The sequence below is a fragment of the Mustela nivalis genome, assembly GCF_964662115.1.
Source record: "Mustela nivalis genome assembly, chromosome: 12".
NCBI lineage: Eukaryota > Metazoa > Chordata > Mammalia > Carnivora > Mustelidae > Mustela > Mustela nivalis.
The window spans coordinates 27,648,576-27,673,020 of record NC_139031.1 but is presented as its reverse complement, the minus strand read 5'-3'; the positions used below and the strand labels follow the sequence as shown (position 1 = coordinate 27,673,020).

The window sequence follows — 24,445 nt, the reverse complement described above, 5'->3', positions numbered from 1 at the left end:
GCATTCAAAGCCTTTACATGTACTTGACCTTAACCTCTTTCCTTTCCCTAACTTGTGCCTTACCTGTCAGCACGTAGAACCCCCTACTGCTCTTCTGAAATAGCCGTTCTTTCTTTTTCCTGTGCTCATGCTGCTCCCTCTTCTCAACTTTCTTCCCACCTTTAATTTGATAATACTAGCCCATGGTTAAGACTTATCTCAGGCATCTTGTCATTCAGGACGCCTTCTTTGTCTTTGGTCCTGTCTCGTTCAGAACAACTCTTTTGGGTCCCTGGAATATTCTGTGCATATCTCTGCTCTTGTACTTACTAGATATTCTAATTCATACTTGAAATGCCTTGGGTCCTAACTAGGACTTGGAGTTCTTTTTTTTTTTTTTTTTAGATTTTATTTATTTGTTTGTTTGTTTATTATTTATTTATTTGAGAAAGAGAAAGAGCACGTGCATGTGAGTAGGGGAAGGAGGTAGAGGGAGAAGCAGAGAATCTCAAGCCAACTCTGGACTGAGTGCAGAGCCCGACACGGGGCTCCATCTCATGACTCTGAAATCATGACCTGAGACAAAACCAAGTGTGTGATGCTTCACCGACTGAGCCACCCAGGCTCTCCTGGAACATGAGTTCTTGATGATGGTATTCTTCTTGAGTTATTTTTTTTACCAGACTTATTTTCTATCTAACATCAAACAGTCCATAAATATTCGATGAATGAGTGAACAAATGAACAAATAAGAGCGGTATTAAATGGAATGAAGTTTTGACGGGAGATAATTCCTGGTGGGAACAATGGATTTATGGTATTTACCCACAGGTTCTTTCTTAGTCCTTGCTTGTGATGGTACATCTGGGAGATTTGACTTCTGAGAGTATCTTGTGATAGATAGCATACAGAGAGGAGGAGCTGATGGTTTTGTACAGGAAGTAAGGCAGCTTCTTTGGTCTTACAGGCAGTATGCTCTTTAACCAAAAGAGTGAAACAACACTATAGGAAAATTGGTTTGGAGCTCTATCACAAATAGATGGATATCAGGTTATAGCCATGCCTCAGACTTCAACTCTGAACCCCCGGTCCTCACAGCAAAAGTAGGAAAAAGACAAAGAGTTGTGGTTTTTGTTGTTGTTGTTGTTTTTTATCTTCTATTGCAAACCAAGGAGTAATTTCTGGGGCTCTTTTTTTTTTTTTTGATTCTGCATTTGTGATGTCATCAGTAGTAGCCAGACTATCGCAACAGAGAAATCTCGCTCTGTGAGTTTCTCCTCAATCAACATTGAGGTCAGTTCGTTAACAACAAATGCTACACAGAAATCGTGCAATTAATCAGCCTACATTGCGTTCAGTCTCAATCCTGAATGTTATACGGGGGACTGGTTTGGAGAGGATCAGGCAAATATAAAGGTCATAGCATTAATCACAGAGTTACCTAAACCCTCAGACTTTTCTTTCTTTGAGAAGTGGTGGCTTGTGAAGCGATGAAGGAGCAACAAGAAGTTCCCACAGTTTTTGGTCAGTGTTACATTTCAACAAGGATTTTCCTGATTTTAATTAGTTAAATATTCCATACCAGCCTATCGCAGTAGAAACACTGTAGCATGGGACTTCTTGTCACTCTTATCACTTTCTAACTTAAAATGAAAGATGGCAGAAGATGCTGTGATTGTAACTGTCAAGTAGCTTATTTTAAAAATGACCCTTTCCTGGGGCGCCTGGGTAGCTCAGTGGGTTAAAGCCTCTGCCTTCGGCTCAGGTCATGATCCCAGGGTCCTGGAATCGAGCCCCGCATCAGGATCTCCGCTCCACGGACAGCCTGCTTCCTCCTCTCTCTGCCTGCCTCCCTGCCTACTTGTGATCTCTCTCTCTGTCAAATAAATAAATAAAATCTTTTAAAAAATGACCTTTCCCCATATCAGACTTGAGATGGGCGGGTGGAGCTTCTGGTTCTCTGACCTTGAGGATTCCTTCTCACCCATGCTCCTGTTGGCCACTACAGGACTGCAGCTCCCTAGTCTCTGTGCTTGCCCATCAGGACCACTGAACTTGGGAAAACAAAACACACAGGAACACACTTTCGAGGGGTGCTACTGCAAGTTCATGGCCTCCCCCATCAGCAGAGCCAGTGGGTGCCTTCTATCAGTCTTATCTGCCCATTATTGCATTCTCCACGATTTTCCTCCAGCCCAGTCCCCTCCCTGGCTCTCCCCGCACAGCGGATGATCCTATCTCCCTAACAGCTTTCTTGAGAAAATAGGGAAAGGGGGTAAGGAGATTCATATATCCTCCAGTCCGTGCACATATAGTATCTCATTCAGTTTGCACAGCCTGAGAGTGAGAGATTATGATTCCGGTTACAGGTAAGGTCACTGGTGTGTGGTGCCTCTAAAAAGCGGGCTCCACTCCCACGCTTCTTTTCCTTGCATGTGATGTGATCATGCTTTACAGCGGAAGCTCTGTGCTATGAACTATCAGACTTCTCTTTTTCGCATTTCTAAACTCTTAGATACAAATCCGTATTTCTTTGGTAATTGTTTTCTGTTTCTTTGCCTCTCCTCCATCTTCTCCCCTTGCGTGGACCTTGATCACGAACCTCCCTTAACTTCAAACTCTTTCTTGTAATCATTGTATCCCCTTCACGCATCTGCATGCTTGAATCTCTTTCTGCGTTAAAATCCATTCCACACACCCCTGCATCTCCGGATGCACCCTGACGATTGTTCTTTCCTCCACAGGAAGCTTTTAGAAAGCATTTTCTTAACTCTGCTTTGTCACCTCCAATTCACTCTTGTACACACTGCAGTCTGAATTCCAGGCCCATCATTTCACTGAAGTTGTTTTGTTCCAGGAATATGAGATTTGCAGTTTAAACAAAATCACCAAATCCAGTAGTTACTCTTCAATCATGATCCTTCGGGCTCTCAGGTGCTATGATCTCTACTTCGGGATAATCTCTCATTGTTGAAACGATCCTTTGTGACTTTCCCAACGTCCTTTTCTCCTAAATTCGCAATTCTTTTCCGGGCCATTCATCCTCAATATCTTTTGCTGCTCTCCCCTCCCCTTCTGCTCCTTCAGTGTTAGCGCTCTCCAGGGTCTTATCGTTGATCCTTTTCTTCACCTGTCAGCTCAAAATGAAATCTATCCACATCCATTAAATTACCACCATAGAGACAGACAGATCAGAAACTTAGTTCAAAGTTCCTGTTTAAAATTTTAGGACTTTTTCAAGTTAGAAAAATTCAAAATGATGCTGTTCCTCAACCTCTACCTCTAGTCCTCTGAATGGCTCCCAGACCCCTATTTTTTATTGCCTCATGAACATCCGTGGGCATCGCAAAGTCTGTAGGCCCAAAACCAGATGCAAAGTCTTTCTTTCCATCCGTTCTCACAACCCACATTGACTGGTGCTGATGAGGGAGCAGGAGGCTGACTGAGGACAAAGCAAAAGCTGGCACCTTGCACCCCCTCTCCACCCGCTCCCCTCGGTAATATGTGTAACATTCCTCAGCCTGACCGCCATATAGTTACCTCGCAGAGATCACAATCCTGTAAGACAGCAATCTCCCAACTAGATTGATGTGAATGGCTTGCCAAAAGACAACACTGACCAAGCCTCCAGACCTCTGATAAGGACACCTAGTAGGCCCTCTTTAGCATACAAAAGCTCCGCTGAAACCTCCCTTTCCCTCCCCTTCCCCCAACCGCAGGGTACGTAACCTGCCATCCCTCACAACCCAGGGCAGCAGCTCTTTCTACCCACAGGTCCTGTCCCCGTGCTTTAATAAACCACCATTTTGCACCAAAGATGTCTCAAGAATTCTTTCTTGGTCTTCGGCTCCAGACCTCAGCCCACCAAACCTCACCTAGGTTCTAGAACTTCATCGGTACCGTTGTCCACCCAAGTGTGCTCTGGTCAGAATTTTGGAAGTTGTCATCCTTTGCCCTTCTCTTTTGCTCACTTCCAAATAAGAATCCTTTAAAATATTCCTGAATCCTCAACACAACATCCTGCTTTTAGTTGTTTATTGCATCAGTTTGTAACCTCCCCCCCCCCAACAAATTTCTTGCCTTAAATAAATTCTTCTTTACTTCTTTATAGGATTTATTTCATTTTCGGCTTAAAGCAGTGGTTAATTGTGACCTTTTATGAGCAGCATCCTCTTGTTCTACTTATCGATTTCATTTCCACCCACCACAGATTAAGAGTAATAGTATTTACTCTTCTATATTAAGAGTAATAGTATTTTGCTGTGTCAGTGTCCTTAGATCTTTCCAGTTTCTATTTTTATCTTTTCCCTGTGGTCTACAAAAACCCAAGTTTATTGTTCATTGCATTATAGAGCAGTAGTTTTTACTGTGAATTGTTTTTTAGGGTTTTTTGTTTGTGAATTTTGGATTTTTCTAACTTGAAGAAGTCCTAAAATTTTAAACAAGAACTCTGAAGGAAGTTTCTGATCTTTCTGTCTCTATTTATACTGAACGTCAGTTAATAATTTCTTTTTTTTTTTCCAAGAAAAAGTTATGCTATGCTCAAGCTACCATCTGTCACCATACAGTGCTATTATAATACCACTGACTATATTCCCTGTGCTGTATGTTTCACCCGTGACTTCTTCCTCCATTACTAGAAGGCTGAACCTCCTACTCCCTTTCCCTCCTTTGTGTCCGTCTCCCCCACTCCTTACCTTCTGGCAACCACCAGCTTGTTCTCTGTATTCATGGATCTATTTTCTTAAATATTTTAATGCTTAAGGAACATTTGTGCTAGCATTTTTCTAGATCACTTGGTATCTACCTTCCCTGACATGTCTCAACTGGATATAAGGACCAGGCTTGCCAAGATTTTCTGCTATCCTGATGTGAGGGTCCCATCAGGACAGAAGAGAAAGGAAAATGAGGTCTTGACTAAACAGCTTCTCATTCTGAAGTTGTTTGCATTTGATCTGCTTTCAGTCCAGTTCTAATAACAACCATTATCTATATTCGCCAACTGCTTTGCTCTTGGGAGCCCCAGAAAACCTCTGTTTGGCCAGGAACAGAAACAGCCGTGCTAATGTGTGCATGTAAATGCATCCTCATTCTTGCTTCCACCATGGGAAGTTAGCTCAGACATCCTTCTTTGCTTTTAGTTTATGTGATGACATTTACTGGTATGTTCTTGTTTCTTATCTTTGAGGAAGCCCCCTTTCTCAAGCAGATGACTGCAGCATCTGAAAAGTGTCTCCTTAAATAAATCATCTTTCCTTTGTGCTGGAGTTCTAAGTTCTGTACTGAATTTTCATTGATAATAACACTGATTTGTTTCATTTTTATATTGGATTTAACTGATATTTGACCCAAGTCATTCACTACCAATAGCTTTATACTATTTCAGTGACTTATATTTTGGTTTTTATTAGATTCTTTAGCATATAGGAAGGAAGCCCCTAGTAATTTATAAAGCTGCAACTTACAGTGTGTGGAATTTCGAGTGGAGTTAATTCAAGGCAATTAATAATAGATGCTACAGTCCTAACCACACTCCACACTTCAATATTACATTTCTATCGGCTCATTAATATTTTTATATGTAAATATGAAGACATGCAAACATTTTCTTACATCAAAACTGGGCTAGAAAAGTAATTCATTAAGATTAAAAGAAGTATATATTTTTATTAACAATTTTGTGGTCTTTAAAGAATCAGTTCTAAGTGTCCTATTGTTCAAATCTTGGTAAACATCAGCAGTTTACGGTAACCTTAAAAAAAAGTAAATGTTGGGGGGCACCTGGGTTAAAGTGTCCCATTTAAGTGTCCAACTCTTGGTTTCAACTCAGATCTGATCTCAGGGTCTTGAGGTCAAACCCCAGCTCAGGCTTTGTGCTTAGCACAGTCTTTTAAGATTCTCTCTTTCCCCTCTCTCCCTCACCCTCTGCCCTCAACCCCCCTGCTCACTTACTCTCTCTCTCTCTCAAATAAATAAATCTTTAAAGAATAACAAGTAAACGTTGGGATTTTTATCATTTCTAGGAATTTTCAGTGGCTCTCTGCTCAATACTTTACCCAATACTATAATTATTATAAATATATGTATTAAAATTATTTTATCCATTTTTCTGATACTGGAAGGTAGGATTCAACAGGAATAGTGCACAAAGAAAGCAAAATGGTTTTTTCTTTGAATTTCCTTTCATTTTCATCCCTTTTTTACTTTCTTCTCCAAATATTAAAAACCTGCATTGGCTTTTTGTTGTTGTTGTTGTTTTTAACTCATTCCTCTTTATTTTAAACTTTGGTTTTCTTCAGTTGATATTTTTATACCAGGTACTGGTGGACTAATATTTTTCTACACAGAATGTATTTAAAACTGTGTTTCGGGACGCCTGGGTGGCTCAGTTGGTTAAGCAGCTGCCTTCGGCTCAGGTCATGATCCCAGCGTCCTGGGATCGAGTCCCACATCGGGCTCCTTGCTCAGTGGGGAGCCTGCTTCTCCCTCTGCCTCTGCCTGCCATTCTGTCTGCCTGTGCTCGCTCTCTCCCCCTGTCTCTCTCTGATAAATAAATAAAATCTTTTAAAAAAAAAAAAAAAACTGTGTTTCAAGTTAGAGAGCTCATTGGTCAAGATGTGTAGTACAAGAACACCAAAGGGTAGGTAACTGCAGAGATCTTATCTGAAGTACGGATTCATTCGAGAAACAATTATTTAATCCCTAAGTGCCAGATTCTAAGAAAGGTACTGAAATTACAGTGTGATTAAGAGACAGACAAATAAGTATAACAAGGTGTTTTAGCTGCTCAGGCAGTTATCACAAATACCAGGGACTAGTAACTTGTAAACAACGTAAGTTTACTTTTTATGGTTTTGGAGGTTGGAGGTTCAAGATGAAGGCGCTAGTGAGGGCTGCTTCCTTAGATCACTGTCTTTCCACAGTAACCTCACAGGGTGGGGTGAGTGATCTCTCTGGGATCTCTTTCATAAGGGCACTAACCCCATTCAGAAGGGCTCTGCCCTTGTGATCTGATCGGCTTCTAAAGGCCCCATCTCTGAGTACCATCACACTGGGGATCATGTTATAATTTTTAACACGAAATTTGGGGCATTCAGTCCATTGCCCTGGGATTCTGTAAGAATCAAATGAAGACAATAGAAGATGCGTTTGAAATTGCCCCAGATTAAGAAGTGTCTCTGTTTTTTCCTTTCCCGCCTTCCTGCTGGCTTAATCTAATCTCTCTGATAAGGCAGCTCTGAGCTCCTGACTCTTCCTCAGTCTCTGTGCTTTCCATTGGCCTATCCGGGGACAATTGATCAATCTGCCTTTCCTCTCCTTCTAGAATTGCTTGATGTCCACGCTTGCTCATTGGACAAAGCTAGATGGTTCACTTCTTTCTGCGCACTGCCCGAACTTTTCTACCACCCTGGTTTGATCTTGGTTCCTTCTGCCTGTCAATATTCTATGTTTCCCTCAACGCCTCCATTATGTGCTTTTGATCTCACATTTATTTCCATCCTGTCTACTCCTTTAGGCATTTGTCTACTTCAGACTTCACAGGCCCCCCCCGCCCCCACCTTCTGGAATGCAAGAATAAACAGACCATCAAACAAACGTGAACTCCTGCAGATCTCCCACAGAGTTTAGAATTACTTTCCATTCTGTTTGGAATAGAGAAGGCACAGAATGTAAATATTGAATATATTCATTTGGTGCACAAGGACTATATCACAAGCATTTTATTTATTTCTGCTATGTGCCAGACTCAAAGTTTGGCAATACCATATACATGAGTTAGATAAATTAACAAACAAAATACAGTCTGTGAAGTGCTCCCATAGAGGAAAGCAACAGGAAATTTATAGGAATGATACTAATTCAGATGAGGCAATATGTGGATGAAAGAATGCATGGGTATGTGAATGAGTAATTTATTTTAATTGTCTAGAGCTGACATTTAATACTCTGCAGTCCTCTTTATGGGTAATCACCCTGATAATCTTCTGTTGCAACCACAGTGAGTCCTAATTTCTCCCTTCACAATAGTTGCTAATAACACTCAGGTGGATACAATCTAGTTCTAATGAATTCTGTCTGTACACCTGCTTCCTCAGGTACATCAACCTGCCTTTAACCGCTGACGTTTCCAGTTGTGACATTAAACCTATTAATTTGGAAATTTAAAAAATAATGTTTAAGCATAAGATTAATCTAATATTTCATTATTAAAGATAGGTAAAATCTACTTAGTGTTTCTTTGATCTATGCTTCATTCTTGTGCACAATTTTAACACTTCATTAGTTTACCTCGTTTAGCTCTCTACTTATAACAATTTGAAACAACCTTGTTTCTAGAGTCCTTTGCAAGAAGAACCTCAAGTTATTTTTATGAACTTTTTCTGTGTTACAGACTTTTGCTGAAAAAACTCTGGATTTTTTTTTTTTTTTCATTTTGGTCTTTTAATCACAAAAATTCAAAGGTCTTTGTTTTTTTCTTCTTCTTTTTAGTTTGTTTGGGTTTTTTTGTTTTGTTTTGTTTTGTTTTTGAGTGGGCGGAGGAAGGGGAAGTGCTGGAGAAGGAAAAGGTCGGAGGAAAGCCAGGTGGGAGGGGTGATGACTCAGTCAAGACCCAGTGGGGGCAGTGCCATGAGGCGGGTGACCCTGTTCTTAAAGGCAGCCCTAAGAATGGAAAGGTAAGGGGTTCAGAAGGAGGCAGGCCGCCTGTGGGGGGAGAGGGCAGCGGAGCGCGGAAGGGGCTGGCAGGACAGAGGGCTGATTGGGGAGAGGGGCTGGGAGGTGGGCGTGCGCCGAGGTTGGGGGCGACCCAGAGGTGAATGTGGGGTTCCCGGGGCCTCGTCCCAGCCTGCAGGATTCCTGGTCCGAACCTGCCCTCGCCTGCCCTTCCACTTCCCCGCTGCCCTTCAGGAGTCTTCTTGAATGTGTACTGTCCTTGGCACCGTGATCTAGTTGGTGTGTTAAACTGGGTCCACACTCAGTGTAATCGTTTGATACACTTCAAACATAATCCAGTCACTTAGCATTATTGGGATATAAAATGTCTAAATTTACAGACCTTGAAGTTTATTAGGACCAGCCCACAAAGTTGTCATGTCATGAATGGTCAAATATGACTTACATTTAGAAATGTTTCTTTAATTGTTTATTTATTTCTGTTGACATTTCATGTTAGATCTCTTTGAGGTTTTACACTTAGGAAACAAAAGCAATGATCATTTTTTATTTGTCTGATTTTAGGCATTGAGCCAGTATTTATGGAACATGTACTATGTCCCAGGCTTTTTTTTATTTCTAGCTTCTGGGGTGTGAAAACCAATAAATAAACATAATATTTTAAGAGAACAAAAATAAAGAGAGAGGATTGAGAATGACCAAGGGAGGGAAGTGTTTTTTTATGCAGGACGTTCAGACAGAGTCTCCCTGAAGAGATGCATTTGAGCAAAGACCTGATAGAAGTGGGAGAGTGAGTGAGTGGGCCTTGTGGGGAGGGTGGGGGGTTATTGGGGGGTTGGGCAAAGCAGTCCAGGAAGTGTTCCTGGAAGAAGTGACAGCAAGTACCAAGAACCATGGCTTCCCACGCTCCAGGGAAAGAAAAGAAGCCTGTGTGACTGGAACAGAGTGATTAATGCTGGGGGCTAGGAAATGAGATGGGAGAGAATAGGAATGATGGTATCTTAGAGAACCTCTTGGTCCTGGTAAGGAGCTTATATTTTCTTTTGAGTGGAATGAAAGGTATTAGAGGGACCCAGATCAGGAAGTGACACATGATCTGATATATATATTAAAAGTTTACTGTAGATACTAATTGTACTAGTTTTCTGCATAACAAATTCCTACAAATTCAGTGGCTTTTATTTTATTGTTTTAAAAGATATTATTTATTTATTCATTTATTTATTTAGAGAGTGCAAGCAGGGGGAGGGGCAGAGAGAGAGAGAGAGAGAAACTTAAGCAGAATCCCCATTGAGTATGGAGCCTGACACAGGGCTCCACTCGGGGTTCAATCTCACGACCCTGAGATCATGACCTGAAAGGAAATCCAGAGTCAGACGCTTAACCGACCGAACCACCCAGGCACCCCAAATTGTGTGGGGTGCCTTTTCATCTTGCAAATCTGAAATTCTGTACCCATTCAACAGCTTCCCCTCCCTGTCTCCTGGTAACTATTCTGCTTTCTCTCTCTATGAATTTGGTGACTTTAGCTACCTCATATAAACGGACTCACACAGCATTTGTCTTTCGGTAACTGACATATGTTTGTTTTTCTGGGCTGTCAGCCTGGGGGCGCTCTCAGATCCTAGCTATATGTACCCCTCTTCCAGCCTCGCCGCCTACTGCTTCAGAGCCAGCAGGAGAATCTCTCACACTTTGAATCTTTCTCTCCTGTCTCCAATTTGCTGTGACTGAGCCTTCTGTAACAGAACATTATCCGCAGCAGGGACTCCCATCACCTTTGTCATATAACGTAACCCAATTAAAGGAATGACTATCCCATTATATTCATAGCCTGCCCACCTTTGAGTAGAAGAGATTAGACAGGACCTGTACAACCGAGTGTGGGAGTTGGCCAGGGGCATCTCAGAATTTTGCCTACCATGTAGGTGGAGAACGGATTTGGAGATGGGAGACCAGAGAAGAAGCTGGAGACCTATTAGAAGGCACTGGAGATGTCTAAGCCATTGCTTCTCAAAATTTAATGTGTATATGAATCTTCTGGGGATCCGGTTAAAATTAGATTCTGACTTAGCAACGTTAGGATGGAGGCCTGACGCTCCCTAACAATCTCCTAGGTGATGATGATTATGCTTGTGAGATAGCAAGACAGAGACAGGCTCACGGGGACTGTGGCTTGGACGAGGCTGGAGACAGTCGGGATGAGAAGCTGGCTGATAAGGATATAATTTGAGAGTCAACCCAAAAGGGCTTGGTGGGAAGGAACCAGAGGCACGGGGATGACTTTCATGTTCAGAGGATGACCGAGATCGTAGGAGGAGTTTACTTCAGGGCAGAAATCCAGGTGTTTAGTGGGGGATATGCCAGATTCGAACACACACAGAGATGAACACTAAATGATGTGGGAAATAGCAGGCTTATTAATCATATGCAGTGTTACTAGACACTTTACAGTGTTTGTGGCACCACAACCATGAGACTCTTCCTAAGGGTCCTTGAAAATTTCTTGCAGCGCATTAAAAAAATGTAAGCAATACAAAGGGTCTTGTTGGTGCATGTGTGGTTTCTCCGCTTCTCTTGCACTGACATTAGTGAAGCAAACAGTGTTTTCTTTCCCACGTGCCAGAGTTCTTTACAGTGAAATTAACATATCATTACTCAAATCATTAAAGCTGTTCCTGGAAGCCAAAATATGCACCCCTGGGCAAATTTAAAGCATACCACATTCCAGCTCTCTCTAGGAATAGAGCTAGATTTTAAAATAAAATGAGTTTTCAGCACCTATTGATTTTCGTAGATGCTCACAAGGAGATGAATTACCTCATTTTTCTTGGCTATCTAGGCCATTTCATGGCATGACTAATTAACATTTCTTTCCTGGGCTAAATTATGCAAAGTTCACTTTGTCACATTATGAGACTTTGCATGGAAGTGAAAATCTTCTCTGAAGCCTTTATCAAAAAAACAAGATGGCAGAGTCTAGGGCTTTGTGGAAGATAGGCTTACTTCTAATTTCTCTAAACATTAACCATGTAAAATCGTGGCTTTACCCACACTCATTTTCTGGTTTTTGTTTATTGTTTTTTAAGATTTTATTTATTAGAGAGAGAGAGTGAAAGAGACCGCATGAGTGGTGGGGAGGGGCAGAGGAAGAGGGAGAAGCAGACTTCCTGCTGAGCAGTGTGCCTGGAGGAAGAGCTTGATCCCAGGACCCTGAGATCACAGCCAGATCAGAAGGTGGAAGCTTAACTGACTGAACCAGGCGCCCCACCCAGACCCATTTTCTAAAAGAGAAGCATTTGAAAGGGAGATAAGCCAAAAACTGCTACCACCCTGTTCTTGGGTGGGATCGCGGGAGACATGTAGAAAGAGAAAAGTTTAAGACTTTTAAATAAAACATACCTGTTCTTTGTGTTGCTTGGGCTCTAGCTAAGGTCATATCCAATGACAAGGTTACAAGAGATAACCTTCATTTCATAACCTTTATTTCAGGTAGCATGAAATAAAGGCAGCACAGGGCAGCTTTGCTTTAAAGGACGGTGCATTCTGTGGAACAGGTGGAAATTTACTTCAGCATAGGCAAAATCTTTTTTTTTTTTTTAAAGATTTTATTTATTTATTTGACAGAGAGAGATCACAAGTAGGCAGAGAGGCAGGCAGAGAGAGAGAGAGGGAAGCAGGCCCCCTGCTGAGCAGAAAGCCCGATGCGGGACTCGATCCCAGGACCCTGAGATCATGACCCGAGCCGAAGGCAGTGGCTTAACCCACTGAGCCACCCAGGCGCCCAGCATAGGCAAAATCTTTATAGAAACCTTGTTTTCTGTTTCATAAAACCTGGTAGACTTCATGACCAAAAAAAAAAAAAAAAAAAAAGAGTGAGAGAGAGGAGGAGGAGATATTTCAAGGAGAGCATGGTAATTATGTTTTTATAAATCAGTCCCTGAGCAGATGACAGTTAAACCAGATCATTGAAAGGCAGGGGTGACAGAAGGTCTGAAGGAAACTACTCCCATTGAGAGTGCTAAGGAAGTCAGAATTTAACACCTGCCATCTGGACACATTTCAATCTGGAACCTGGGCTCATCCAAACTACCTGATACAGCCGTTAGGCTTTCTGTTGATTTGGAAGAGTCTGATGGCTAAGCAAAGCCATTGTTGAACCCTGAACTTGACATAGCTTCTCTTTTAGTCCTCTTTTTATAGTGTATCCCAGTAGAGCCCAGAACCCGTACCCATGCACATTTGTTTAATGAACTGATTCAAAGAGATTCCATTTTTTTCTACTATTGTATCTATTTTTATGGAACATATGAGCAACTCTATAATATAAAATGTAGCTTTTGCATAGTAATTTAAGAAACTAACTTCTTACTCTTTCCTTTCCTTAGGAGCACTGAATCAAAAAAACTGGGGAAAGAAATACCCAACATGTAGTAGCCCCAAACAGTCTCCTATCAATATCGATGAAGATCTTACCCAAGTCAATGTGAATCTAAAGAAACTTAAATTTCAGGGTTGGGATAAAACGTCTTTGGAAAACACATTCATTCATAACACTGGGAAAACAGGTAAACTGTTTGCATTTTGTTTGTGACTTTAATATTTTCATTGGGCTTACAGTATGTTTATGTCAGTTTCATTTCATTTTCATGTCCTTCATTTTATTTCATTTCATTTTCTTTGTGTGATATTCTATGAACTGCATAGAAGCTAAAGGTAGAAGAAACCAAATAAAACACAGTAAATGGGAAGTTTCGATAACATTTTGAAAATGTGTATAAGAATAAAATGACCAAAGTCATCACATCGTATTCTTCAATAATAAAACAATAATGATGCCTCCACCAGAGGGTGTGGTAAAGATAATGCAGTATACAGCTTATATCTTCCATCTCTGGTTAAATCACTTAGTTAATCAGAATTTCCTTTTCTTGGACAACGTATTGGCTCTGGTTGCTCAGCAGTCATGCTACATTCAATACTAGGGTACAAAAAAAGGCAATCATCTATAATTAAATTTTAACAAAGAAATCAGTAGCATTTCTATATAGAAAGTTTAAAATTATATACTGTCCTTGGGAAGCACTCTGTAACTGCTTTTTTTAAAAAGACTGTCTTTTTTTTTCTAAACATGCAAATTATAATACCATAAAAAATTCCAGTGAACAGTAGAGGGACAAAATAGTCTTGAAAAGTAAAGAGCATTCCTTCTCTGATACCATATTTTAAATAAAATTGTATGTATATCAGGAAGTTATAGAATAAAAACAAACTCATAAGAAAAATATTCTAAGTTATAATAGGAGTTATGTTGAGTGGTTTTATCATTAGTGAACTCTTTCTCTGTTACTGATATTTTGGTAATGCAATTATTTGAATGTAGTAATTTCATTTTAGGTCCCATAAGGCTAAGAATTTTTCTATATCAGTTCCTGATACATAATAAACATTCATTGTTTCTCAATGAATGAATAATTAATAAAATTATTATATATTGTAAGATGTTAATTAAATTCATAAAAGCATGTTGTCCCAAATCTTGACATTTTCATTACCAGTTTTGAAGGATGTTACAAAGATGTAAAGTGTGTAACCTCTGCTTTATTTTTCTTAGTGGAGTGTGGTCAAGGTCAATTTATCCTTAGAACATGCTTTTTAGGTTCACTACTGGCACTTTAAAGTGGAACTATGAATTGTGGAAACTTTAGCAAATTATTTAAGCTCTCTCTGATTCAGTTTCCTTATCATTAACATAGACTATAATGGTATCTCTTCCTTCATTGTGTGAAGTTCTGTAAAAATCAAATTTTTAACACATGTAAAGTACTCTGTGTGAAGTATAGCACATTGGAAGTGACCCATGAATGTTGCTGTTGTGCTTGTTGTTGTTATTATTACTGAGGGAAGTTTAGACCTTTAGCTAGCTAGCTGCAGTGTTGGATTCAGTCCCTAATGAAACAAGTGGTTCCTGCCTGATAGAACAAAGACTATTTAAATCTGATGGAGAGACATTAAAATCTAGCATAAGGCTCTCAAAAGAAACATTAATCTTTAGATCATTTGTAAAATAAAGTCAAAATATCTGCTGTGGAACTCAAATAGGAGAGTTTAAGATTCTGAGTTGCCAAACATCACATGGCCAAGACCCATCAGTGAGAATGGATGTCCCACCTGCTTTGCCACGGTGTGGGACAGAAGTTCCAGAACCTGATGAAGCCTGGGATGATGTTTGCTTGTAGGGATCAGGACATGGGACGAAAACACCTGCCTGATAAGGAGTAGGAAGGGTTGAAAGTGAGAAGTGGGGGGCACTCCCAAGAGATGATTTTCTCCTCCACTATTCTGTTCCTTCTCTCTTTGCTGTGTCCCCTCACTACCATAAATGCCTTAGGAAAGCAGAGCTCTGGGGTAATGGCAGTCTTAGGACACCAAATGGAAGAGGGCAGGTGGACTGGCGTCTTCTGCTGTTAGAGTCAAATCAAAGTTTGTTTTAGTTTATATTTGGGGCAATAAGATACACAGAATGTATTTTGCAGAGTTACAAGTTCAGCTTCCAAATGGTGACTTCTTTTGTATTTATTTTATTATTATGATTACTTATTATTACTATGTTACTTATCTATCAAATAAATGACGTTCTTAGTGTATCTTTGATAGGAGAAAATTTAGTTGAAATTTATAATTTTGATTTTCTGAAGCATAGATACAACTTTGTGTTTTTTCTTTTAAGTGGAAATTAATCTCACTAATGACTACCGTCTCAGTGGAGGAGTTTCAGAAGTGGTGTTCAAAGCAAGCAAGATCACTTTCCACTGGGGAAAATGCAACACGTCTTCTGAAGGATCGGAACATAGTTTAGAAGGACAGAAGTTTCCACTTGAGGTAAGTCCCTGGTTCCACTGGCCACTGTTTCATTTTCTAAATCATTGAGATTTTATGTAGCATATAATTTGATTAACTTCTAATCCAATTTATAATTTATAGTTATATTTTGTTTCTTGTTTAGCATCTTCCTTTTTCATTAGACTAAACTCAATAACGATCATACTTGATTTTCCACTTCCTGGCAACTCAGAGGGCCACCCTGTAGACATCTGACCAGCAAATGCTGATGACTGAAGAAATAAATGAAATTCCTTCCACAGCTCAGGAGGGGAAAAAAGGGGAAATTTTATCAATTTACTGGAGAATCAAAGAAATGCTAAATAAATGAGAACATTTTTCAACTTTAAAATTGGTTATATACATGTATATAATTCTAATAAATAATGAGTATGCAGTAAAACAAACACTTTCATACATGTGTGGAAAGAGTATTAAATTGGTAATTTGCTTGTTTTTATCCAGAACTTTAAATGTTTCATTCCCAATGCCCACCATTTCCACTTTTAACAATTTAGTCTAAAAAATAAGACATGCTCAAAAATGTATGTGCCAAGATTTATTTACAAAAATAACAAAAAGTTGAAAGAAAAGGAAATGATTATAAATACATTATGATGGAAAGGCTCCTGGCTGGCTCAGTCAGTAGACCCTGCTATTCTTGATCTCGGGGTTGGGAGATTACTGAAAAATAAAAATATATTTTAAATTCCATTGTGATGGAATATTACAGGTCTTATAAAAACCATATGTTTGAATAATTTATTTACACAAAAATTCATCAAAATATATTAATGGGTTTTTCTTTTTTAAGATATTACTGCTTTTTAAAAGCAGGATGTAAAATAGTATGCACAGTATTTAATACTCTGATTTTGTGAAATGTGAAAACTAATTAAATAGTGACTGAGGGTCCAGAGTCTAAGTTGAATGGTCTAGGTTTGAATACTGACTTCACCATTTAGGTATTATAGACGTAACGTTATACAAATATTTAATTGACCTAAGCTTCCGTGTCTCGCTTGTGAAATTGACATAAGAGTAGCACCTGCCTTATGAAGTTATTATGAGGATTAAATGAGAGAGGGAATTATTACTGTTGTAAAAATAATTGAGGGAAACCGAGAAGACATGAGTAGTGATTTTTCCCTGGGTGATGGCATTTTAGGTACCTTTTCTCCTATCCTTTAAAATTCCCATGTTTTTGAAATTATTTATAATGAAACTGTATTACTTTTATAGTCAAAATAGTTACTGATAATAAAAATAAGACAAGTGAATTATCTGTTAAAGGACTAAAAATTTTTGATGTGAATAAGCACATTCAAATTTATAGTTTATAAATTTATGTTTTTCAATATATTAAATATCCTTAAGGAAAAGCACATTTATCAAATTTGGTTTGTCAAAGAAATAGAAGTCAATCCATTAAACATATAACATTGTCACTTCAGGGAGTTTGCTATGTCACAATACTACTTATTGAGAGCAAAGAGGAAAAATCAAGAAAAACCCTAACAACAAGAAAAGCCCTAAACCAGCCAAATAAATGGTACAGAATCTGTGCATTAAACCTCAGATATTTTTCTTATTTAAAAAGCCTCTCAAGTTCTCAAGAACTTGAATCTTAAGAGGGATTGTTTGTTGCTTCTCCTTTTTTAAACTCTCTCCATGTAATTGTGCAAGCAGCAGAACTCGGGGATATCCTTGACTTGGTCTTTTTTTTTTTTCCTGGTCTCCTGCATCCTACAAGGAGGTCTTCTCAGTTCTGCTCCTAAATGATGTGGGAGGGCAGAAGAAAGTTCAAATTACCTTCGTCGCTAACTTAGATTGTTAAATGTCCCCCAGCTGGTCTCCCTCTCTCTCTAGTCTTATTCTCCTCCATTCTGAGCCCTCTTCCCCGAAAGGCCTGCCACCTCCCGCTCCTGTTAACCGAAGTGCATCCAGTGTTCTCTGTTGCTCTCAAGAGCAAAGGGTTGGGACTATCTCATGGGCTTCCTGGCGGGGCCCCTGCAGCCCCGTCTCCTCTTCTGTCCCACGTGCTCAGCCGCAATCACAACCAATTGCTTCCCGCTTCCCACAGTTCTTCTTTCTGGCCTACTGGCCCCACTGACTTGAACATACATTCACCTCTTCTGCTTTTTCATCATTCAGTTTTTATGCTGCTTATCCTTTAGGGGTTAGTTGAGCAGTCCTTTCTCTGAAAAGGCTTTGCGATCACCCAAGGCAGGAGCCACTGCCATTCTCACAGCTGCCCAACACCTGCTGTTTCTGCAGTCATAGCCCCCCAGCCACACATTGGTCTTCACAGAGGCTTTCTGCTCTCCCCTTAATTATTCTCCTAACTAGCTACATTATCTGATTTCCAAGCTCATGACATGGGGAGCACCGAATTATAAGCGAGAGTAGGAGCCATTGTCAACAGACACATGGGCTGAAGTAGAAATTAACAAGGAATATAGTCCGGCAGGAGAAGAGGACACTTAAAATAAGGAACTTAAAATTCTTCTTGGTATCTTTTTAAAAAGACACCAAGTGAAACTCCTTTCGAGTTTCACTATTAATAGCATGTACCTGGGGGGTGCATCCGCTCTCACTCCCTCTCCCTCTGCCCTGCCTCGTGCTCTCTCAAATATATAAATAAATCAATCTTTAAAAAAAAAAACGGGGGCGCCTGGGTGGCTCAGTGGGTTGGGCCGCTGCCTTCGGCTCAGGTCATGATCTCGCGGGCTCTCTGCTCAGCAGGGAGCCTGCTTCCTCCTCTCTCTGCCTGCCTCTCTGCCTACTTGTGATCTCTCTCTGTCAAATAAGTAGATAAAGTCTTTAAAAAAAAAAAAATTCCTTTTAAAAAAAAAACAAAAACGAATGCAGTATGATAATGTCCAAAAAAGGTAACTCAGACCCTCAAGAGAGGTGTGTCCCATCAAAGAATGAAACCGTATTTGAAAGAATTCCAGCAAAATAGTTAAAATAACATTTGAGAATTTATAACATTAGATAATTGTTCTAGTGTATTACTACCCCAGTATGCCCTGGTAATGTCAAAGTGACCATTTCTCTCCCAGATGTGTCTAACTTTGCATTTCCCTCCTCACTGAGGATGATAAGTGATAGTAAGTACAGTTGTACATACATGGAATTCATAAAATATTTTGAAACTCTACAGAATATAGGATTATACAGTTTACAGAATTTTTCAAATAGTATTTACTGAATTGGTAAATTATTTTATTGTCTCTTTGGTGACTTTTGTGATGTCTTTGTGTATGATAAAGCTATCATTGTTATATTTCATAGATGCAGATCTACTGCTTTGATGCGGACCGATTTTCAAGTTTTGAGGAAGCAGTAAAAGGAAAAGGGAAGTTAAGAGCTTTATCCATTTTATTCGAGGTAATCATTATATATAGATTTAATGCTAACTTAATTCCTTCTTTAATCACACGATGTGACATAACAAGGCGTATTTTTTAACAAATACAAGTGCTCGCAGGTGGAATAAGTTGTGATCATTTTCAAACGGAACCACTCCTTGGCTGGTGTGTTTTTAAAAGGGGACCCTTGCATTCATTAATTGGGTACGTCACTTCCAGCTGGAGCAAATGGTTCCGGGAGTGCGCAGATTTGCTTATGTGTACATGCAAAACATCATAATGATATAGAGCAGAGACTGGGAATCAGCATTTTTAAAGTGTATTTTTCGCAGTGGAAAACTTCAAAGGTAGCTGTTTTTTCTTTATTTGTTTTTATCTTGCTGTGGGGAAAAAAAAAAAAAGTATGCCTTGGGAGGATTTTACTTTTGGAGACTTAAAATGGAATTCACTAATCTTTTCATTTTATTGAAGAGTTAATCAAATATTTTATTCCATTCTTAGAGTGTCTCTTTTCTTTAATAGGTTGGATTAGAAGAAAATTTGGATTACAAAGCAATTATTGATGGAGTTGAGAGGGTTAGTCGTTTTGGTAAGCTGTTTGGAGAAATCTTTTTCTTCCAGATTTCTGTTTCAGATGCATATGAATTTTTATTATATTACAAAAATCAGTAATTCCAAAAGGAGGAAGGAAGGACCTTTTCAAAGAGGACCCATCTTTTTATACAATTTATACATGTCTCACTAAAGAACATTTTATCCGAAATTTTTGTCATGTAAAAATCATAAAATGTCAGGGCGCCTGGGTGGCTCAGTGGGTTGAGCCGCTGCCTTCAGCTCAGGTCATGCTCTCAGGGTCCTGGGATTGAGCCCCACATCGGGCTCTCTGCTGAGCAGGGAGCCTGCTTCCTCCTCTCTCTCTGCCTGCCTCTCTGCCTGCTTGTCATCTCTCTCTGTCAATCTTTAAAAAAAAAAAAAAAAAAAATCATAAAATGTTAATGTAAGTAGGAAGTTGAAGTTTTCTAGTTTTATTCTTGAAAATAATCTAATTACATCGTGCATTTAAAATATGTTTCTCTATGTCAGGTGCCTGGGTGGCTCAGTTGGTTAAGCGTCCACTCTTGATTTTGGCTCAGGTTATGAGTTCAGGTCTTGGGATAGAGCCCCACGTTAGGCACCATGCTCAGCGAGGAATCTCCTTAGGATTCTCTCTCTCCCTCTCCCTCTGTGCCTCCCTTGCACTTGCCTACATGCACATGTGCACACGCTCTCTCTCAAATAAGTAGATCTTTAACAAAATAAAAAGTTAAATGTGTTTATCGATTCTGCCTGCACTATCCATTTGTTAAAGACTCGAATTTATAATCTGAAACCAGTTAATTTTATAAAAATCATGTCTTAAAGTGAAAGGAGAATTGATACTCGAGTGAAAACTTATTTCCTGGTGGTTTCCTCCATAGTCCCTTCGCTTTACCATTATGACAGGGGTTTTTTGAAGAAGGCGAACACTTACACAGAAAAAAGATGCCATGTGCTCTGATACTGTTCTGCCTACTATGTCATGGATCTTGTCATTTGCCACAGCAAATGCTTGTAACAACATTGGCAAGAGACAGCAAACCTGTTATTATTGTTATTTTATCTTTCATAAGCATCCACATACGCAGTATTAATGTGGCCCTGAGTTATTAACAAAATAAGGATTATTCATCTCCAGGAAGCTGCAAACTCCTAAAATTGGGAACCAAATTCATATAGATCCTTTTGGAAAGTGAAAGCCGGGTCTAGGATTGATTCATCTTTGTCGATCACATGTAAGGACCTTAACTGACAGAGCTTTTCAGAAGTCAGGAATTTCTGAGCTCACGCAGCGCTGCTCTCATCGGGTTTTTATGAAAGGTACAAGCGACACAAGATGGAAGCCGTTCTCTCCCTCCGTCCATGAGATTGTAAGGCTCAGCACTGAATGCCGAAACAACTTACTCTTTCCCTCGTTTAGTCAGAAAGTGGATTCTGCCAAGACTGAAAGAAGGCAGCTGGCTTGTATTCCTACACTGAAACTGGGGTAAAATATGAAGCCTGAATGTCCCCGGGCCTCACATCAGCCCGTGGGCCCAACGAGAGGGGTGTTAACACTGGTTCGTTAGTCCCGACTTGGGGCGCTGAGGCAGCGTGGCCCCTTCTTCTCGAGGCTTCTTCCGTGATTCCTGGGGCTCTCTAAAAGGGTCCTCTGAGGATCGTGTGAGCTGAAGAACCACTTTGCTCATGTTCTTCAGCTAAAGTTTACTTGTTAATATTGACTCTCTGCCAGCCATTGAGAGAGACACTTCATCAGAGCCCCTGCTGCCACTGAACAGCCTCGCTGAGAATCTGGATGGCCGGCAGCGCGCCTCTGCCTCCAGCCTGGGTCTGCACGTCGAAGCAGAACGTACAGTCTCGCCGCCTGCCTGGGAACACACCCTCACTGGCCTGCCTTCACTCTGTGTTCTGTCTCCCCACCCTGCTACTTGTGCACCAACTTCTTCCTCCTCTTTCACCAGAAGATAGAATAACCCTCCCCGTGTGTCACCTCACCCACTAAATAATTAATATTGTGACATATTTGGTGAGGACACCTAAGCGTCTACCGCTGGTCAGTGTGAGTGGAGCCCAGATCGAGCTCCTGGTCTGCCCACAGAGTTGTTCCACCACATTGTGGAGATGTGTATTAGTGTCAGTTTGATTTGAGTGGTTGTTAGATACGATCTGGACAAACTAAATAAGTCCTCCTCAAGGTAAATGTTTCTATTTTGACAGCTCTTAGACTAAATCTATTTCAGAGTCTAGAAAATCCGCTCATGCCCAATAAACGGAAGGCTTCCCAGTATCAGCCCTCAGCCATTGCTGCTGGGAGCCAAGGGGACTGAAGGCAGAGCTTCTCTGTAGGCAGGGACAGCGGAACTGTAGCAAAACTCCCAAACCCTGCTTCATATTCTCCATATAACGTGAGTTGTTCAACAAACCACACTTTCAGCCATCATCAGGGTTACAAAATCTGTCTCGTTCCAGTGTGGGCTGATTACTCATTTCCTATATTCCTCTCCAAGAGACAAACCCATTTCCCGTTGCTTCCCTCCCTCCAACCTAGAAATCACAACTAGGCAGAGAGGCAGGAGGAAGCAGGCATCCTGTGGAGCAAGAGCCCAATGTGGGGCTCGATCCCAGGATCCTGAGATCATGACCTGAGCCGAAGGCAGAGGCTTTAACCCACTGAGCCACCCAGGCGCCCCTCTGGTTGTTTCTTAATTACAAATTCAACCCAGGAATTTGTATACCGAAAAGCCCTCTCAGACGGCGTTGACATGGCACCATCTTAAATCTTATTGTCCTAAGTAGGAAGAGTTGTCTTTTTAAAAAAAAACTTTTTAAAATTTAAATTCAATTAATTAACCTATATTATTGGTTTCTGAGGTCTGTGATTCATCAGTTTTATATAACACCCAGTGCTCAATACATCACAGGTTCTCCTTTAAAGGTTTTTTTTTTTTTTTTTAATTTACTTGACAGACAGAGATCACAAGTAGGCAGAGGCAGGCAGAGAGAGAGGAGGAAGCAGGCTCCCTGCTGAGCAGAGAGCCTGATTCAGGGCTTGATCCCAGGATCCTGGGATCATGACCCAAGCCGAGCAGAGGCTTTAACCCACTGAGCTACCCAGGCGCCCGACATCACATGTCCTCCTTGATGCCCAACCCCCAGCCACCCCATCCCTCCCGCCCTCCTCCCCTCCAGCAACCCTCAGTTTGTTTCCTCTGATTAAGTCTCTTACGGTTTGTCTCCCTCTATGGTTTCTTCTTGTTTTATTTTTCCTCTCTTCCCCTAAGATGCTCTGTTTTGTTTCTTAAAATTCCACAGTAAAAGTTGGTTTTAATTATTTAGTGGCTCATCCCAGGTGCTTGACCCTGTTGTGGTCTTCGTCTTTATCTCCTTGACTCTCTCCCCACTCATCTTCCCCCTCCTGCTCTCAGCAACCTATAAAAGGGGAGCGCTGACTGACTGGTTAGTCACCAGCGTACGTTCAAATGAACAGTGACTGAATGATCACAATTCAGCAGCATCGAGTCAGGTGTGATTCTAGCCTGTGTTCGCTCACAGTACTGAGGTGATTCAGATGAAGCAAACGTTTTTGCTAGACACAGATTCAAAAAATCATCTTATTCCAATTTTCACGGAAGACGGGAGTCTAATCAAAAAGCTCTACTGTAACTGAAAAGTCCTGTGTTATTCAAGTCAGAAGACAGACATTTAGGACATGTATGGAAATGACATGTTATTTTATTTTCATTTTTTTAAAAAAAGATTTTATTTATTTATTTGACAGAGAGATCACAAGTAGGCAGAGAGGCAGGCAGAGAGAGGGGGGAGGCAGGCTCCCCGCAGAGTAGAGAGCCCAAGGCGGGGCCCTATCCCAGGACTCTGAGATCATGACCTGAGCTGAAGGCAGAGGCTTTAACCCACTGAGCCACCCAGGTGCCCCTGTAAATGACATTTTAAAAATAAGATACAAAACAGTTAGCATTTCAAGAAAATTCTCTATTTCACCATCCCTATTCAGGTCTCACCTCTCCCTTTTCTGGCCTCTAGCTTTCCTGGTGTCATTTCATTTCCCGCCTAATTTAGCAGTGAGTCAATGTTTGGGTCCTTACTTAATTAGTATTCTCCACATCCACATTTCCACAGAACATTTGTAGGATAAATTTTGTCTTCAGCAGAAAAAAGAAACAATTGTAGCACACTGATGATTAAAGAGGTTATTTAATCACAACATTTTTCACATATTAAAAGCATAAATCTGAAAATGGGAAACATTCACGTATTAAAAATATTTTTCTCAGTTTCAGGGAACTTGAATCCAAGTCTGAATTCTGATCATCTCAGGATGATTAAAAAGAGAGGGGGACAGACTTTTGGAAGTTACTAATTAATCCATGAAATGGAGCATAATCTGAATTTTCTAATGGATTAAAATTAGATTTAGGTTGTATATACATGACATTATCAATTCGGCCAAGCAGATTTTTAAATTCAGACTGAAAGCAGTTATCTATAATTTTAATTATTACCAGCATCCCTCCTTCCTTCAAGAGTTTCTGGGTTGTAGAAAAATGGAATTTTTCTTTTCTTTGAGGCTTTCTGGATATGTCCAATCTTCATGGAGTTTAGAGCTGAAATTAAAATAATATAATATGGAAAGTGGATTCAAAAAGACTAACATATCCCAAAGGCTTCCCTCTACTTTGGGGTTACAACGCTAGCTGCAAGGTTAAATCAACAGAGGATGCTTTCTTGAAAATGTAAATGCCCAGGCCCTACTGCAGGAGATTTAAATTAATATGGTCTGGGGTGGGGTCTGGAACACTGATTTGTTGTTCTGTTTTGTTTTGTTTTGTTTTTTAAATCTCCCCAGATTATTCGAATAGGGATGCAAGTGTTAACCTGCAGGGGGTTCTGGAATGTCGCAGTTCTTGTCTTCTTGAGGGAAAGAATTCAGTCAAGAGACCCGA

General features: G+C 40.3%; 1 protein-coding gene across 5 annotated transcripts in view; it reads left to right on the top strand.

The window, feature by feature from the left end:
* The window catches only part of PTPRZ1 (protein tyrosine phosphatase receptor type Z1), a 176,652-nt gene that overhangs the window by 80,540 nt on the left and 71,667 nt on the right, over nucleotides 1-24,445 (top strand). For all 5 annotated transcript variants that reach the window (XM_082692236.1, XM_082692237.1, XM_082692234.1 and 2 more), the window contains exons 3-6: nucleotides 13,041-13,220; nucleotides 15,383-15,534; nucleotides 18,832-18,927; nucleotides 19,431-19,497. In XM_082692236.1, the coding sequence (XP_082548362.1) occupies nucleotides 13,041-13,220; nucleotides 15,383-15,534; nucleotides 18,832-18,927; nucleotides 19,431-19,497 (495 nt within the window). The remainder of the gene's footprint in view (nucleotides 1-13,040; nucleotides 13,221-15,382; nucleotides 15,535-18,831; nucleotides 18,928-19,430; nucleotides 19,498-24,445) is intronic.